A 15234-nucleotide genomic window follows, 5' to 3' on the forward strand; every position below is an offset into this window, starting at 1 on the left:
TATTAGATATTTGTAATTTTACAATCAGATTAAGTACATATTTTTTCAAAATATTTTCAGAGTAATAGGTGTAATACATAGTAATTATTATTATACGTAGTAATATATAGTAATATATAGTTTTTACGTGGTATATATAAATATTTATACACTTTGCATATTTATTTGCAAATAGGATTTATATACTTTGTTTCAAAGGGAGTATCTTACCAGAGACATAAATTTTGTTTAGGTGGAGGTTTATAATAATAAGACTTATCGCAAATATAAGAATATGTATTTTTCATCAGTATTTAAATGTACTGTCCTTGATTGTTAATAATTAAAAAAGTATTTCTTAGTTTTTTATTAACAAATTATAAGCTTTCATAGATAAAATAAATGGTTAAAAATACGTTCTTGTAAAATTTATATATTAAAATGATATCAAATGTAGACAACGTAAGTGTATTTCATTAAATAAAGTGATACGCTATGGTCAATTTAGTTATGAAATAAGTTGTGGTTTCATATGTCCTGATTCACCAAACACCCATAATTTTACAATACCATCAGGGTAAATAGTAACCCATGTAATGCTAGCATGATTCAAGCTTAATCGCAACCAACTTTTGGGTGGAAATTGCAATGCTCTGAAATGAGTATCGATATTTAAGGAAAAATTAATACAAGTCCGTTATAAGAGTGATTATATAAAGTAATGTACCTGCATACAAAATATCTAATAACATTTGCATGGCAAACAAGAATTGTATATGAATCATTTTTCTGACTGAAATCTGCACGATGAAAATACTTTCTAAATGCAGCCTCGATTCTAGGTCCATCTCTATAATACTGAAATGTGTTAATATTATTCAACATTATTTTAACTAAACACAATATCAAGTTTAAAAAATATATACATAGAAGTTTTAAATTCATATAAGTAGTAATATTCTTACATTTACTTCAGGTTTCCAGTTAGATGATGGAGGTTCAGGTTGAATTGGTGAACCCTCGTTAAGAATTGGATCACACTTTACCTTTATATTTTTAAGAGATTTTTCTATGATTTTAGCAGTTTCTTGAGCCCTTGTCATTGTTGAATGTACAAGCAAAGTATATGGAAAACCTAATTCTTGCAGTCGTTTTCCTGTTGCCTCAGCTTGTTGCCTACCTTAACATTTTAACAGTTTATAATTATAATAGTTCATTTTGCTATATACCGTATGTTTGGTTTATTTGCATATACACTATTATTTCTTTAACTATTGAAAATACAAAAGAATGTTTTATATGAAAGTTTGACTTCATGGGGGAAATTTAATAAACTAATTCAATGTTTTTTTTATATTCTTATTTAAAGAGATTTCAATACCAATCTAACTTTTTAAAATGGAACTGTACATCTTTTTATACAGTATTTAATGCACCTTTTAATTATCTACAAAAAATCCTTGGATCAATTTTAACTTTAATCTTGTAAAGCTTATCATATGAAAGACATGAAAAGACAACAAATGTTTTTATGTTTATGTTTTCCTTGTCTTCATACAATAAGTTTTGCATGATTAAAATTGAAACATCTTTTAAAGTAATCATTTTTGACCTAAGTACTTCTTTGTATACAATTAAAAAGATATATTGAATGTTGATTGAGTTCCATTAAAAAAACTTATATCAGCATTGAAATCTTTTTAAATAAAAATATAAAAAAAACATTGAATTAGTTTATTAAATTTCCTCCATGAAGTCTTTCATATAAAACATTCTTTTGTATTTTCAATAGTTAAGGGAATAATAACATATATACGAATAAACTAAACATGCTTTATATTGGAAATACTAACCAAGATTTGTAAGTGTCCCATCTGCATCTGTCTTAGCTTCCACATTATATTGTCCATGACGAATTAAAATTATGTGACGTGTAGCTTTCGCTGTTTTATTTATTAATTGTTCATGATATGTATTTTGATTAGATTCGTTGTCTGGTTTCATTGGTTTCACTAAACTTTTTGGATCTCTCCTATAAATAAAATCATACAAATAAAAGGACCAAAATAATGAATCAAAAGTAAATACACAAAAGCAGAATGCAATATCAATATAATATCAAATAATATAAGGAACAACAAATATTTAACACATACATTTATTTAATAAAATATCAATAAAATAATGTCAAAATCTCAAATAGAATAAAGAATTATGCATTATTTAGAAAGAAACTAACAGAAATGCTCTTAATTTTAATCTATCAACTACTTATTAAGAAAACATTTAAGTTCTTCTATTTATTTATGATACATAACAAAGGAGAAATAAAATAGAATTTTAATTGTACGCTATCATTGTATTGCGAAGCCAGTGACATTTTTATTGGTAACAATAATAACAATGAATACAACCTATCCCAGTTATAATCCCAAGATGAAGAAGATATCCTAGATTTGTCCGTATGCAATAATTTATTATTATCATTATTATGCGGATAAAAGAACATCGCACCACCTAATGCGCCAAATCCTATAACCCATTTTTTAAAACTTGGACGTACAGGCATCGCTATAATAAATTAACAATCAAATTTTTTAACTGATTTGAATCGACATTATCGGATCCAAGTATACACCGGATTATGTTGTTATAGCAACATAAAAATATATTTTTGTTCGGACAGCTTTAGGCTAAATGTACACGAGCAACATTTTCGTACGCGCGCGATTTTACTACGACCATATGTCTTTCTTTATTTTCCTATTAAGAACAACAAAGGTAGTCATATGACTACACGATATTGCACTATAAAATGTCGCTCGTGGAGTTTCCGTGTAAAGTAGCGCTATCCAGCGGTGGAGTCTTTCATGTCATTTATTTCTTTCTTCTATCATCTTTTTCTGTATTATGCCCACATTGTAATATTAAACAAGTAATTATAAAGTTAATGTTTTAGTTATTAATAACATTTTTCAAACGTCAAAATTGTAGATAACACAATCATATAAACAAGTCTAGACATATTAAAAGCACTAAAGAAACCATTTGAAAATTGAGTCGTGAAAAATCAATATGGAACATAAGAATGTTCTCGTTCTATGTAGGCGTGATATACTATGACTGTCTTAGATAAAGACAAAGACATTCTACCCACCTCTGTCTACCTTGTAAGAACGCGAACTTTGTTATCTTCCATATTGATTTTTCACAATAATCACAATTTAGTTTTCAGGTGGTTATCCCTAGCGAGTGTCGACACCTGTCTATACAGAGATGAGTTTCTATGATCGATCATATACATATGTATATATAAGCATGATTCAGGGTAATCTCCTCACCTCAAAAAGGCAATATGTACCATCGATCACAATTTTATTTAATCTACTCTAGTTATGCGAGAGATATTCATAATTTGTAAACACTACTACACTTTATGTTAACAGTAAAAGATTCAGTCTTTATTTTTATTTACTTAAAACATATCTCAAATATATCTAATTATAATTTTATTTATTTATTATTATTAAAAATATATTTATGTTAAATATGCATAACTTTAAATAAAATTTAATTGTTTCATTAGATACTATCCTCAATTTTGTTAGGTGTGATATAATTTCTATTGATAGGAATCCATTAAAAGATTACCATCTTTATCTTTGAGACGTATTCTGCCATTTGAATATCGTGTTTCCTGTGTGCCATCAAGATAGATTAATTTAATGGTTCCATCAGGATATTCACGTCTCTAAATTTTATATAAAAGTATTAAAGTATAAATATGTATAATATAAGTATGTTTTGTATATATATGTATTTTATAAAAAGTTAAGGAATATATATTTTTGTGGAAATATTCTTGCTTGTTACCTTATGAGTACTAGTATGTATTTCACGTTGTCCATTTGGTAAAGTAAGAACTTTTTCACCATTAGTAAAAATTTGCATTAATGTTCCATCTGGTAATGTCCATTTTTCAATACCATCTGACTTTACGATTCGTACTGAACCATCTGGAAATAATACTTCTACTGTACCATCGTGCAATCTTCTTTCTACTTGACCACTAAATAATAGAAGAAGTAATATTCACTGAATAATAAATTTTTATATGCTGAAATTAAAAATTAAATAATAAAATGAAGTGATGAATAAAGCTTACTCAGAAAATTCTAAAATCTCTAAACCATCTGGCATTGTTGTGTGCCATGTATGTGTTGATGCATAAAAATATTTTATTTTTCCATCTCTATTAGTTTCACGAATATCGCCATTATAATATATTAACTTAGTTATACCTTGATCGGGAAATATCTTCTTAATATTTCCATTTGGAAATCGACATTCAATGGAACCATCAGGGTGTTCAATCTGTGTCATACCTTGTTTATCAGTACTAGTATTACTTCGGTAAGACAAAGATATATTCTCTATGTGTATATTAGGTAGTTTATCTGCTGATGCTAAATCTTTTGTATAATTTTCATTAAAACATTTATAATCATTTTGCACATGTAATTGAGTATTGTCATTAATACCATTATGATTAAAAGGTGTATCACATTCTTTATATGATTTTTTACAATTAGCTTTTGTAACATTTGTTTGACTATTTACTTTTTTCAATTCATTGTTTGAGTCTGACTTAGACTCACTTAAATTTTCAAGAGCATCAAATTTTTCTGGAATTTCTGTTAAATCTAATGTTGCTTCTTTGATTAAATTTTCATATAAATTTCGTTTTTTAACAATATCTATTATAGTTGTTTGATTTTTTGGTCGTTTATCATTCATAATATTCGTATTACTATTACAATTATATTCCTTCTTTCTTTCTATATCCTGTTCACTAGCTATACTTATTGTCTTCATTATTGGTTCTGTCAGTTTTTGATCATCATCTGATGAAGCATCATTAATTTTTTTAGATTCTTTATATTGCATGTTAATTTGTTTATTAATTTGATGAATTGCTCTTGTATTTGCAGAAGCTCCAGATCTTCCTTTGTTCCTAATATTATTTTTCTTTAATTTCTCTACTTCTTGTTTCAGTTTTGAATTTTCTAATTTTAATATTCTCATTTGACATCTATGTCTAGATTGTGCTGCATTCCATCTACTTTCCTTTATATGCATGTCCTGCACCAATTGTTCTATTTCTTGCTTCAAATTTTGGATTTCCTGTCTTTCCAATTTACTTTGTTGAGCTTTTTCTTGTGAATCTCGCATTCTATTTTCTAATGCGGACTTTTCACGTGCAAGCTTTTTCCTTTCTTCTTGTAAACGCTCTTCAACTTGTTTTTTATTTTCTGCAAAATTTTTTTCTTTTTCCGCATACTCTTTGCGTAAACTTTGATGATCTTCACGTAATTTTTTACGCTGCATAGATAAAGCTGCATTTTCTTTACGAAATATATTGATTTCCTGTTCAAGTTCCAATAAACGAGCTTTTAAAAGTTCTGATTTAAAAATAGTTTCGTTTGTTTCTTGTAAGTATTTTATATTTTCCTGATCTTCAGTTACAACTACATTATTATAATTATCTACATATTCATCTATTTTTTTGTTGTCACAAAATTTCATATTTTTTTTTAATGTTCCAATATCATAAAAGTTATCAATTTTTTGTGGTGTTAAATCATCTTGTCCACATTTATGTAAATTACTCACTTCATCATTGGAAGTTAAATCCTCAGTATCTGATAACTCTGATTCATCTTTATGACACACATTTTGGTACATATCATCTGTATTACAAGTAGAATCATTGTTCTCTGTCATATCTTTACAGGTTTGTGCCTTATGCATTTTACTTTTCATTATTACAGGAGACTGTGATACTTCAAATGGCACTGATAATGTTTGTACAGTAGATGTTTCTAGGATTGAGGAATCACTCCAAGCCTTTTCATCTGAAAAGCTTTTTGTTACTAATGATTCAGTTGATATACTTGAGGTATCTGTTAATCCAATTGTTCTGTATTCATTAAATTCAGAAAATCTAACATGAGGACTGACTTCTTTATTGTCTTCAGCAATAGGAACATCAATTCTATTTATAACATTCTGTTCATTATGTATAGATTCGATTTGATCCCTTAATGACATGTATCCATTTCTATTTGGTTTTATTCTATTGTCTTCATTAGTATTTTGCAAAAACATTATATCTTCGTGTATATCATCATGAATAATCTTTTGATTTATAAAAGGTAAGAGATCGCAGTGAGTATCAGTATCCTTATTGGACTTCATACATTTATATGCTTGATTAGATTTTACAATCAATTGTTCTTTAGGTATGTTACTTCCTGGAGTAACTTGTTTTGCATTGTGCACACTACTGCCCATTCTATATTCAGCATTTTTTATTTTAAATGGTGTTGATTGTTGTAAGAATGCAGTAACTGCACTAGATGTAGAACAGAAGCTAGAATTCTCTGCTTTTTCTTCTAACAATTCAAATATTCTTACTTCTTCTAATTCTTTCTGAGTTCCAGAATGAAAATCTGAAGTATTTAATTCAACTGCATTTTTCACTTCATTAATATCATCTTTCAAATATGTAGTTGTAGTATTAGATTTAGGCGTACTACAAATTTTTTTCTTTGGTAATGAAACATTTTTTAGACATAAATGTTTTTGAGCTACATTTATACAATGTGTCTTTTTTGATAACTGTGCATTCTTTAAATGTTGAGTTTTATTGTATTTATCTTCATTTCTAGGACATTTAGAACTAGATTGTGTATTGTTAGTAAATGATATACTATGCAATCTTGTTTTCAATGTAGAAGGTTGTAATTGTTGATTCAATTTAAATCGAGCCAAACCTTCTCCTTTTCTTAAAAATGGCCTTTTTATTTTATTCCCTGAACTAGCACTAGACTTTTTTCCAGGAGGTTCATTTTCACTGTCTTTCAATCTTTCTTCAAGCAATGTATGAAAATCCTTTTTCGGAGAAAATATTGGTACATCATCAATAGAAATGTGATGAACAACTATTTTATCAGGTGGTAATGGTGCTACTCCATCCATAATAAATTGTTCTAGTTGTTTTTCTTCTTCTATGTCATTTTTTATACCAGTTTTATCCTTTGACTGTTTTCTTATATGGCTTTCAATGTTAATTACATCTTTAATGAATCTTTGTGTCGGTGACTTTTGTCGTGAAATTATGTTTTCAAAATTGCCACTTATATTTTGATTAATGCATGAGTCATTCTTATTTATTGCTTGTGTATAATTTTCTTTCGTCTGTGGTTTATTATGTAACATAATTAGATTTTTATTATTAATTCCAGTATTTTTATCAGATTCATTTGAATTATTTATATCTAATATATCTTTATCCAGATCAAGTTCTTGTATTGATAATTCAAGTGCTTTATACATACAATCTTGTTTCTGAGTTAACATCTGTCTTTGTATCTCTTGCTGTTTCAACAATCGTTCTTGTTGTTCTAACTGCCACTGCCTCAGTTTTTGTAAACGTTTAACTACAGTTGCTTCTAAGTCCATTTTTTGAATGGGCATGGAATGTATAATAATTTTAATATGTAAATTTCATTTATAATATAGTTATATATTAAAGAAGTATAAACACTCCAATGATTTACATACATAAATATATATATTAACACATACAAACGGAAAAATGTAAATTATATTATGACATTTTTAAGGATATAACATTATTAGTCTCATGTGACATTATTAAATTCTTTTGATATGTATAAAATTTTTAAATTCATTTTAACAAAAAATATTATTTTATTTCTTATTCAAAATTCTAACTATGAATTACTGAAAATTATTAAAAAGTTTTAAATAATCTTAAAACACACACATACACATAAACAAACATGTAGGTATGTACGTGTATATATTATCACGAAAAGTATTAATTGATCATTTAAAATTAACATACTTATATTTTCACCTTTAAAGAAAGAAAAGTTACAAAAGCGATAAAAGATACGTTATAAATTAAATTTGTCAAATTCATAATATGTTTTTAAATAAATACAGAAATACTTCTTCCGCTACAAAACCCGACTGACAGTTTAAAAGTAATATGCATATATATGTATGCGGATATCATACATTTGAATTCATAACGTTATAAGACAGTTACCTAACACTGACTACTGAATACAAGCATGCGATTGGTTACTCGTACAAATGTTTCTTTTATAATGGAAAAAGGGCCACGAAACTGTCTTCCAATGCAACCATTAAGTAGTAAAGTAAGTAGGTAATAAAGTTTTCAATATTATACATCTTTTTTATATTTGGAATCATTTAGAAGTAATAAATTATCAACAATAATTCATTAATATAAATAGAAAGTATTTATTGAATTAAATTACACTATGTAAAATAACTTTTCATTGTCATTTTTATTATAAAAATAGAAAAATAAAATTAAGATGTAAATATAAATATATGAATTTTCCACACAATGAAAAGAAATTACTATGTAACTATATACATATATAAGAGTATCATGCAATATTACATAAATTTATTGTACTTATAAAATTATTACACATCAATTTCATCTTTATTGTAAAATTTTATTCTGATGTGTAACATAACTTTTAAGTTATGATGCAATACATTTTAAAATTGTTAATCTTTTTGTTGTATTAAAGTAATTTAATTAATATTAAATTTTGTAAGAGTAAAATGTGTATTACAAATTATAATTTTGGAAACGATAAAACAATTTTAAAAAATTCCATTCCGTATATTTTATGTAAGATTATTTTGTACATCTGGTGTAATACAATAATGTGAAATTTAACAACATAGTTGTCTACATTTGATGCTACCAAGTAAATGCATTAAAATGTTTTAATATAAGACAATTTAAATAATAAAATTAATTATAATAAAATGAGAAATAAACATGAAAATTCAAATGTTAATATATTTCAATCTTTTGTTCATTTTCGTGTAACAAACATGTATTTACTTATCAAATACATCGGAATATTAACAATTAAACGGTTTTCTTACAGCAAAACGTTTTAAAAATGATATTAATTTATAAAATTTTCAGTCAATATGTTACATAGTTAACTGTAATTTTTTATCAACAAGTAATTCAACATTTTTTTCTATAGTTTTATTAAAATGATAATACAGATATACAAAATGTTTCGTACTATGTGAGTATATTAGAGAAGTAAATTGAGAACACAAAAATAGTTCATATGTTTATCTGAATTTTTGTTTTTCCATTTTTATATCCTCAACTCAACTCTGCAATACTGTCACATATGAACACTCTGTGTATATATTATATACATACACACATATATGCATGTATATAAAGTCGTAATACTTTGTAAAAAAATACTTATATATTTACTGAAATATTTTATTGTAAAATTAATGCAATTATTTTTTAGTAATTTTATTATTGATATAATTAAATGATAGGTTTTCTAACAGATTTTATGATAAATTTATAAGAAATAGTCAACACACTCAAATATTTTATGAACTAAATTTGTGATCACCTTTAATTTATAAATTCATGCAATAAGCTCGCAATATTAAGCAAGAAGTAAAATTTTCTTCACTGAACATAAAATGTGAAGAAGTCTATACTACAGTTGTAAATGTCTGCTCAATTGTTAGTATCCGTAAGTATTTATAGACATTTATTAATTAATTAAACACGAAAAGCAATATTAAATATAATTAAGAAATATTCATTATATGGAAATATAATTCTGCTATGTGTTTTAAAAATAATATACTTGTTTATGTGCTTAATTACGGAAAGTGAAAATTAGTCTGTAAGTATACGACGATATTTTCTATTAGGAGGAAACACTTCTTCGTCTTCGTCCTTGTCACCCGAAAGAAAAGGATCGTCATATGCGTAATTTGGTGCCCATTTTAATAATAATTTTTCAAAAAATTCTTCTAAATTACGTGCTTCTTGATACACTTGTGATTCAACCTAAATAAAAAAAAGTATATGATTATATGAAATGTATGAATGTTTTTATAACAATTTTGTATCATATTTTATATGATATAAATTCTTCAATAGAGAACTTACAGGATTATAAGTAAAAGCATTTTTAAACATCAACCTGATGTCTGCCATTACTTGTCTTAAATCTGTGTAATGTTCTGCATGCTCAGGTTTTAATTTATCTCTAATTACATCTAGTGCAATTGGCTTTTTTATGATACGATGATAATCAACTATCTGTTAATTATAAATGAAATAATAACTGTTATGTTCCTTCAATATATTTTATATACTTTTTAAATTTGCATAGAATAAATTTACCTCACTAGATACTATTTCACGGAAAGGTAAGCTTTGCTCATATTGACAATAAAGTTCTAACACAATTCTTTGTGCAATTCGTAATTCTTTTGCACTCATTGTGTTTGGTCTTTTTTCTCCTGGTGGGTCATCTGAGCAGTCTAGTACATTAGTACATAACATACACTGCCATGTTTCACTTTCACTATTGCACAACAAAATTTGACATTAGCTATTAAACATAAATATTATTACACTATATTATTCGTACACTTACTCAGGAAACGATTTTAAACTAGGAATATGACAATATAAGTGGAAGACTTTTGGGCATTTATCACAACATAATACTGCATCTCCTCCATCCATGCATACTGCACACCAGTCTTCATTTGGATCATCCTTTGCCATGGATGCTGCAGCATTTTTTGAATTATCTATTGGACACATAATTGTACATATATACTTATACTTTATACATACAAAATACATATTTAACCAATATTTTGAATAACAATTACATATTTTTATTATTTCAATTAAATTACCTGATGAATTCTCAGCCATTGGATTCAACCCTTCATCGGTTGAACTATCTACTTGGGCCGAATCTAATTGGTTTCGTTGAGCTTCTGGTATTACTACAATTCCATTGCTATCTAATTTTGCGATAGTAAGCATTAGATCATTCAAAGATTTTTGGCAAAATTTGTCTAAACTTTTTTCAGTTTCATCTGATTTTCCAGGAGGCACAGGACTAGGCGTTTTAGGTACTGACGAACTAACTGTATGACCAACAGACACTGAACTTTGTGACTGAGGTGGAGTATCAGAAGCAGTAGTCGTCTGTGTATTATATTTTTGATTTACATTTGATTGTTGATTTTTTAACGTTATCTTGTAGGTATCATTAGTAGGAACTGACATGGAAGGTGTATTTGATTGATGGCGGGAAGTATAAAAAGGAAGACAGGGATTGACATTTTGAGGTATATGCCAACGAGCTGTAGGTGGTTGTTGCATAGGATAATTTATATGTTGTGCGGATGGAGAAGTTGGATTACATTGCTGAAGTCTTATACCAGATACCATGGATGTATTTGTTGGTTGATATGCAGGTGGTGGTACTGGTCGTTGGGAATTATTTGGAGGATATCTATAAGGTGGCAATCGATATGATACATGATTTGTAGAAGATCGGAAAGGTGGTGGATTATGTGCAAGAAGTCCACGTAAACTTGTATTCTGACCAAGTTGATCTATGTGAACTTGTTGATGAGGATGCGTGGACGATGTTACTTGTTGATGGCAGCTTCCCAAAGGACGTTGTTGCATCATCATTGGTTGTTGTAATCTGTTATTGAAATTGACTGGATATGGTACACGAGGTTGATGTGCTTGTGGTGATGACCGAGGTGGCATGTTATTCATAGGATAATGTTGCATATAATTTTGCGACTGTGTTTGTTGCTGCTGTTGAGATGCTATATGAAGAGGCACTTGTTGATAGGAATTTTGTTGCATACTATTAGATTGTTGTGTAGCAACAGGTAATTGTGCAGCTATGGAAGAACCATCCATATGTACATTTGACAAATTAGTTGTTTGCTTTTGATCTGTCTGTGATTCATTATATGGCATAGATGGTGTTGTATTTACTCCACCCAGTGGAGATATTGAAGGATATACTCTACCATCCACTACTATTCCTCCAATAGATGAAACCACTAAAATTAAGAAAGAAAAGAAAAAAAATATTTAATATTATACAAACCAAATATTTATTAGATGACTAATTTTAAAAAAAAAGGAAATCAGTTTTGCTTGTAGCAATAAAACTACCTATTTAATAACATATAATTAAGCACCTATTATTATTAATTTAACCTTTTATCAAATCTGGTACTTTCTCCAAGGACAAATTTATTCTAACTGGTATTTCTGGATTTGGAATGTCAGCTCGTCTACTTTTTATTCTTTGTAAATGACTTGTAACAGATCTGCAAAAAAAATTATGGAATATTTATATTTATTATATTTATATACATATATTTAGTATTTCAAATACATACTTTTTGCTATAAAGTAATTCCATATCTGAACCTTTTTTTAAGGCATGAGTTACAAATTGGATACAATGATCAGTAAGCTTAGATAATTGATCTAAAGCAACTTTTTTCTCATTTAATGTGTTTTGTTTCTGATCACAAACTTCATTTAGACGCATAACTAATTGTTTTCCTCGTGTATTAATTGCATTTGTTAACCTGTGTGAAAAAATATTACATAAGTTAAATAATTTTGTTTCACTTAAACTTGAAATATAAAATTTACAATAACTTACTGCACCACCATTTGTGTTATGTCTTGCACTAAATTTTTCTTTTTTTCTAAAATAAGAACTTGTCTGTCTTCTATAACTTTCATTGCACTTTTTAATAAAACTCGTTTATAACTGCAAAACAGAGATTTTAAACATAACATAAAAAAGTTAATTTTAATATTTATAGAAAATATATAAATAAAAAAAGTACAAATACAGAAGAATTACCTCACTTCTTTAAGTAAAGTTGACACTGAAGCACGGGTTTCAGTAGCAATTTCATGAATAAATTTGTACTTATGATCTCTGTGTTCACTTAGCTGACAATCTCTACAAGTAAGTTTATCACATGTTTGACAAAATAAAGATAATTGTTCATGTGGATGAATTGTACAAAATAAATAGCCAGGTATTTTTTTGTTGCTTTTTTTAACATTATCTCTATCATTGGCAACTTCATCCTTTGGTTTAATTGTGTGATCCTTTGTTATTTTTAATCTCTGATGTGCCTTTAAGAAACACAAATTCAAAATAATTGTCGTTATTTCTAAAGAAATATATTTAATAAAAATACTACTGAGTAATATTTTCATTACCATAACACAGTTTTGACATATAAATTCTTCACATTCTACACACCAACTTGTGGCATTGGCATTATCATGACAGCTAGTACATTTTTTTTCTTCTTCTGTTTCTTTAGATTCATCATCAGTACCTGGACTATTATCCTCTTCTATAAATTTTGATAGGAATCGATTTTCGATTAAGTTTTCTGCCTGTGTGGTGACATTACATATCTGACAAGCAATTACATTACTTTCCACTGCAATGACATATATGTTTTAAAGTCATGGCTTAATTATTATATGATATAATACACTTATATATAAAAACATAAATATTTTATAAATTATATTAATATCAAATGACCATTTTGAATCATAAAGATACTACTAAAAATTTATTCAAATAAACATAAGACTTATTTCATGCTGTTTCTGTCGTTTAATATAAATAAGATGTTCTGATATTTATGAATATTATTATACAGATTAGTAAATAGTATTGAGGCAGATATAATTTGATGCTATTAATTTTTCAAGGATCAATTACAATACTTAAATGGAATCATATATTTCTTAATACATTAATCGATATAGCTCAAATACTAGTACCATTTTACAATATTATAATTAATATATGTCCTAAAGTAATGTATTCTTAATATATCATAAACAGCTTAAAACTTTTTCTACATGTAATATTGCTACATCAATTAATGCATTTAAAAAATTAATGCATTAAGCTAATCTTCATATATCCTTTATATCCACCCATAGAAAAGCTAATGATGTTAAATAATATTCTTTTTGATCCCAGTCAATTTCTATTTGGGAAATTTTTTTATATAGCAAGTAATTTACAAGATATTTGAAATCATTAAGCTAGAAGGTTCACTCTATAGATGTTAAGAAGAAAAACTCGCGGAATCAAAATTTAATAAAGTTGCAAAATGTAGACGTATAACATAGCCTTACACAGAACATCCACGTCGACCGATGTGTTGTGATCACTGAGTTTACTATTAACACATGTCGAACATGCTGCATGTAAACATTCTAAAAGTTTTGGATCATCACCGAAAGTAAATGTCTTTCCACAGAACACACATTTCGATAAAAATGCACGTGTCTCATTTTCTTGGCCCTCAGTTGTACACTCGATACGCTGTTCGCACTCTTCCTCAATGCAAACGCCCTGCACTTGAGATTGTTGCATATCTTGCTTCGCGCCAGTTTGATCAAGTGGCTCTTCTTTAATCGTTGCTATAGGACCGGTTGTTAACAACTCATTCGTCCGACTTTCCATTTTAAAATTATCAAAGTATGAACGTGGCTACACAGAAGAATCGTTTTTATATCTTATGAAAATATATCTTTCTTGAACCATGTAGCGCCATGGTCCACCATGCTACATATTCCACACTACATACTCCACACTCCACTTTGATTGCAATTACTATAGTTAGGCAAGAAATTCGATGCAACGTATAATGGCGCCCTCTGAAATAGGGATTTTGATATTTCTAGATATTTTGGTAATTTTAATAATAAATCAAATATCTTTTTAATATTAAGGAAAGAAATTAATAAAAATTTTGTAGTATAATGAACTATTGTATAGAATTTCTCTTTTATTAATTAATTATTTATTTAGACAATAGAATATATATTTATACTATTATGTTATCGCGTGAACATAACTTTAATTACCTGTCTCGAATATAGCTTTAGTATGGGCTTAATCTAGGAAGATCGACATATACATGTGGAACGTAATTTGAATTGTTAATTTTAATCGTCGTGTATGTCTAAAAGACAAAATGTATCTAGAAACTGTATAAAGAATTGATGCGTAGTACGACGATGGGAAAGTTAAAATTTGGGAACAAAAATACTTTATTTAGCGAACTTGAGAAATTTTGTTAAGAATCGCAATCAATTGACAGCTTCAGTTAAAGTCACGCAGGCTCTCTCGACTGAATGTTTGTTTCAAAGAATTAGAGATTTAGAACTATATGCTTAAACGTTCTGCTTTTGTGTCTTAAAAGCATTCGGCTAAGTTAGCT

The 15234-nt window shown here is 27.5% G+C and overlaps 3 protein-coding genes and 2 long non-coding RNA genes across 12 annotated transcripts; 2 read left to right on the forward strand and 3 right to left on the reverse strand.

The window, feature by feature from the left end:
* Nucleotides 1-261: 261 nt before the first annotated feature.
* LOC117163334 (serine/threonine-protein phosphatase PGAM5, mitochondrial) lies at nt 262-2817 on the reverse strand. Of its 3 annotated transcripts, none has more exons than XM_033345522.2 (5): nt 2394-2817; nt 1833-2011; nt 945-1159; nt 707-837; nt 262-632 (listed from the first exon to the last, which is right to left on the reverse strand). In XM_033345522.2, the coding sequence occupies exons 1-5, from the start codon at nt 2546-2548 to the stop codon at nt 488-490; spliced, it is 825 nt and encodes a 274-aa protein (XP_033201413.1). In that variant the 5' UTR covers nt 2549-2817; the 3' UTR covers nt 262-487. The 3 variants fall into 3 exon arrangements, with proteins under 3 accessions (XP_033201413.1, XP_076483889.1, XP_076483890.1); XM_076627774.1 differs by lacking the exon at nt 2394-2817 and adding an exon at nt 2330-2352; XM_076627775.1 differs by lacking the exon at nt 2394-2817 and adding an exon at nt 2136-2156.
* A 2-nt stretch (nt 2818-2819) lies between these two features.
* On the forward strand, nt 2820-3820 carry LOC117163336 (uncharacterized). Its single transcript, XR_004465462.2, has 2 exons — nt 2820-3149; nt 3215-3820. It is a non-coding gene; the product is annotated as an uncharacterized LOC117163336 (long non-coding RNA).
* Sas-4 (spindle assembly abnormal 4) lies at nt 3472-7647 on the reverse strand. 5 transcript variants are annotated; one of them, XM_076627768.1, is made up of 4 exons: nt 7380-7493; nt 4145-7239; nt 3853-4048; nt 3472-3730 (listed from the first exon to the last, which is right to left on the reverse strand). In XM_076627768.1, the coding sequence occupies exons 2-4, from the start codon at nt 7018-7020 to the stop codon at nt 3602-3604; spliced, it is 3201 nt and encodes a 1066-aa protein (XP_076483883.1). In that variant the 5' UTR covers nt 7021-7239; nt 7380-7493; the 3' UTR covers nt 3472-3601. The 5 variants fall into 5 exon arrangements, 4 of the variants coding, with proteins under 4 accessions (XP_076483883.1, XP_033201404.1, XP_076483882.1 ...); XM_033345513.2 differs by having other exon boundaries at nt 4145-7647; XR_004465459.2 differs by having other exon boundaries at nt 3633-3730; nt 3853-3995; nt 4145-7647.
* A 49-nt stretch (nt 7648-7696) lies between these two features.
* Nucleotides 7697-12139, forward strand: LOC117163335 (uncharacterized). 2 transcript variants are annotated; one of them, XR_013061844.1, is made up of 5 exons: nt 7697-7853; nt 8014-8231; nt 10843-10952; nt 11026-11100; nt 11184-11435. It is a non-coding gene; the product is annotated as an uncharacterized LOC117163335 (long non-coding RNA). The 2 variants fall into 2 exon arrangements; XR_004465461.2 differs by lacking the exon at nt 7697-7853 and having other exon boundaries at nt 8017-8231; nt 11184-12139.
* On the reverse strand, nt 8714-15001 carry LOC117163330 (E3 ubiquitin-protein ligase TRIM33). Its single transcript, XM_033345516.2, has 12 exons — nt 14879-15001; nt 14144-14668; nt 13199-13428; nt 12831-13111; nt 12624-12734; nt 12352-12546; nt 12167-12279; nt 10828-12006; nt 10557-10716; nt 10301-10484; nt 10064-10216; nt 8714-9961 (listed from the first exon to the last, which is right to left on the reverse strand). The coding sequence occupies exons 2-12, from the start codon at nt 14472-14474 to the stop codon at nt 9788-9790; spliced, it is 3111 nt and encodes a 1036-aa protein (XP_033201407.2). The 5' UTR covers nt 14475-14668; nt 14879-15001; the 3' UTR covers nt 8714-9787.
* Between the last annotated feature and the right edge of the window lie 233 nt (nt 15002-15234).

This window comes from Bombus vancouverensis, chromosome 2, assembly GCF_051014615.1.
Source record: "Bombus vancouverensis nearcticus chromosome 2, iyBomVanc1_principal, whole genome shotgun sequence".
NCBI lineage: Eukaryota > Metazoa > Arthropoda > Insecta > Hymenoptera > Apidae > Bombus > Bombus vancouverensis.

Bases quoted from the DNA above. Each gene is read 5' to 3' on its own strand.
- LOC117163334 (XM_033345522.2), bottom strand. From the start codon at position 2,548: ATGCCTGTACGTCCAAGTTTTAAAAAATGGGTTATAGGATTTGGCGCA. The intron at 1,160-1,832 runs GTTAGTATTTCC...TAAAATGTTAAG, and splicing joins TGGGACACTTACAAATCTTG to GTAGGCAACAAGCTGAGGCA. The intron at 838-944 runs GTAAGAATATTA...AACACATTTCAG, and splicing joins ACTGGAAACCTGAAGTAAAT to TATTATAGAGATGGACCTAG.
- Sas-4 (XM_033345513.2), bottom strand. From the start codon at position 7,518: ATGCCCATTCAAAAAATGGACTTAGAAGCAACTGTAGTTAAACGTTTA. The intron at 4,049-4,144 runs GTAAGCTTTATT...TCTATTATTTAG, and splicing joins GAGATTTTAGAATTTTCTGA to TGGTCAAGTAGAAAGAAGAT. The intron at 3,731-3,852 runs GTAACAAGCAAG...TATAAAATTTAG, and splicing joins TACATACTAGTACTCATAAG to AGACGTGAATATCCTGATGG.
- LOC117163330 (XM_033345516.2), bottom strand. From the start codon at position 14,474: ATGGAAAGTCGGACGAATGAGTTGTTAACAACCGGTCCTATAGCAACG. The intron at 12,280-12,351 runs GTATGTATTTGA...TTTTTTTTGCAG, and splicing joins GAATTACTTTATAGCAAAAA to ATCTGTTACAAGTCATTTAC. The intron at 9,962-10,063 runs GTAAGTTCTCTA...TTTTTTATTTAG, and splicing joins ATGCTTTTACTTATAATCCT to GTTGAATCACAAGTGTATCA.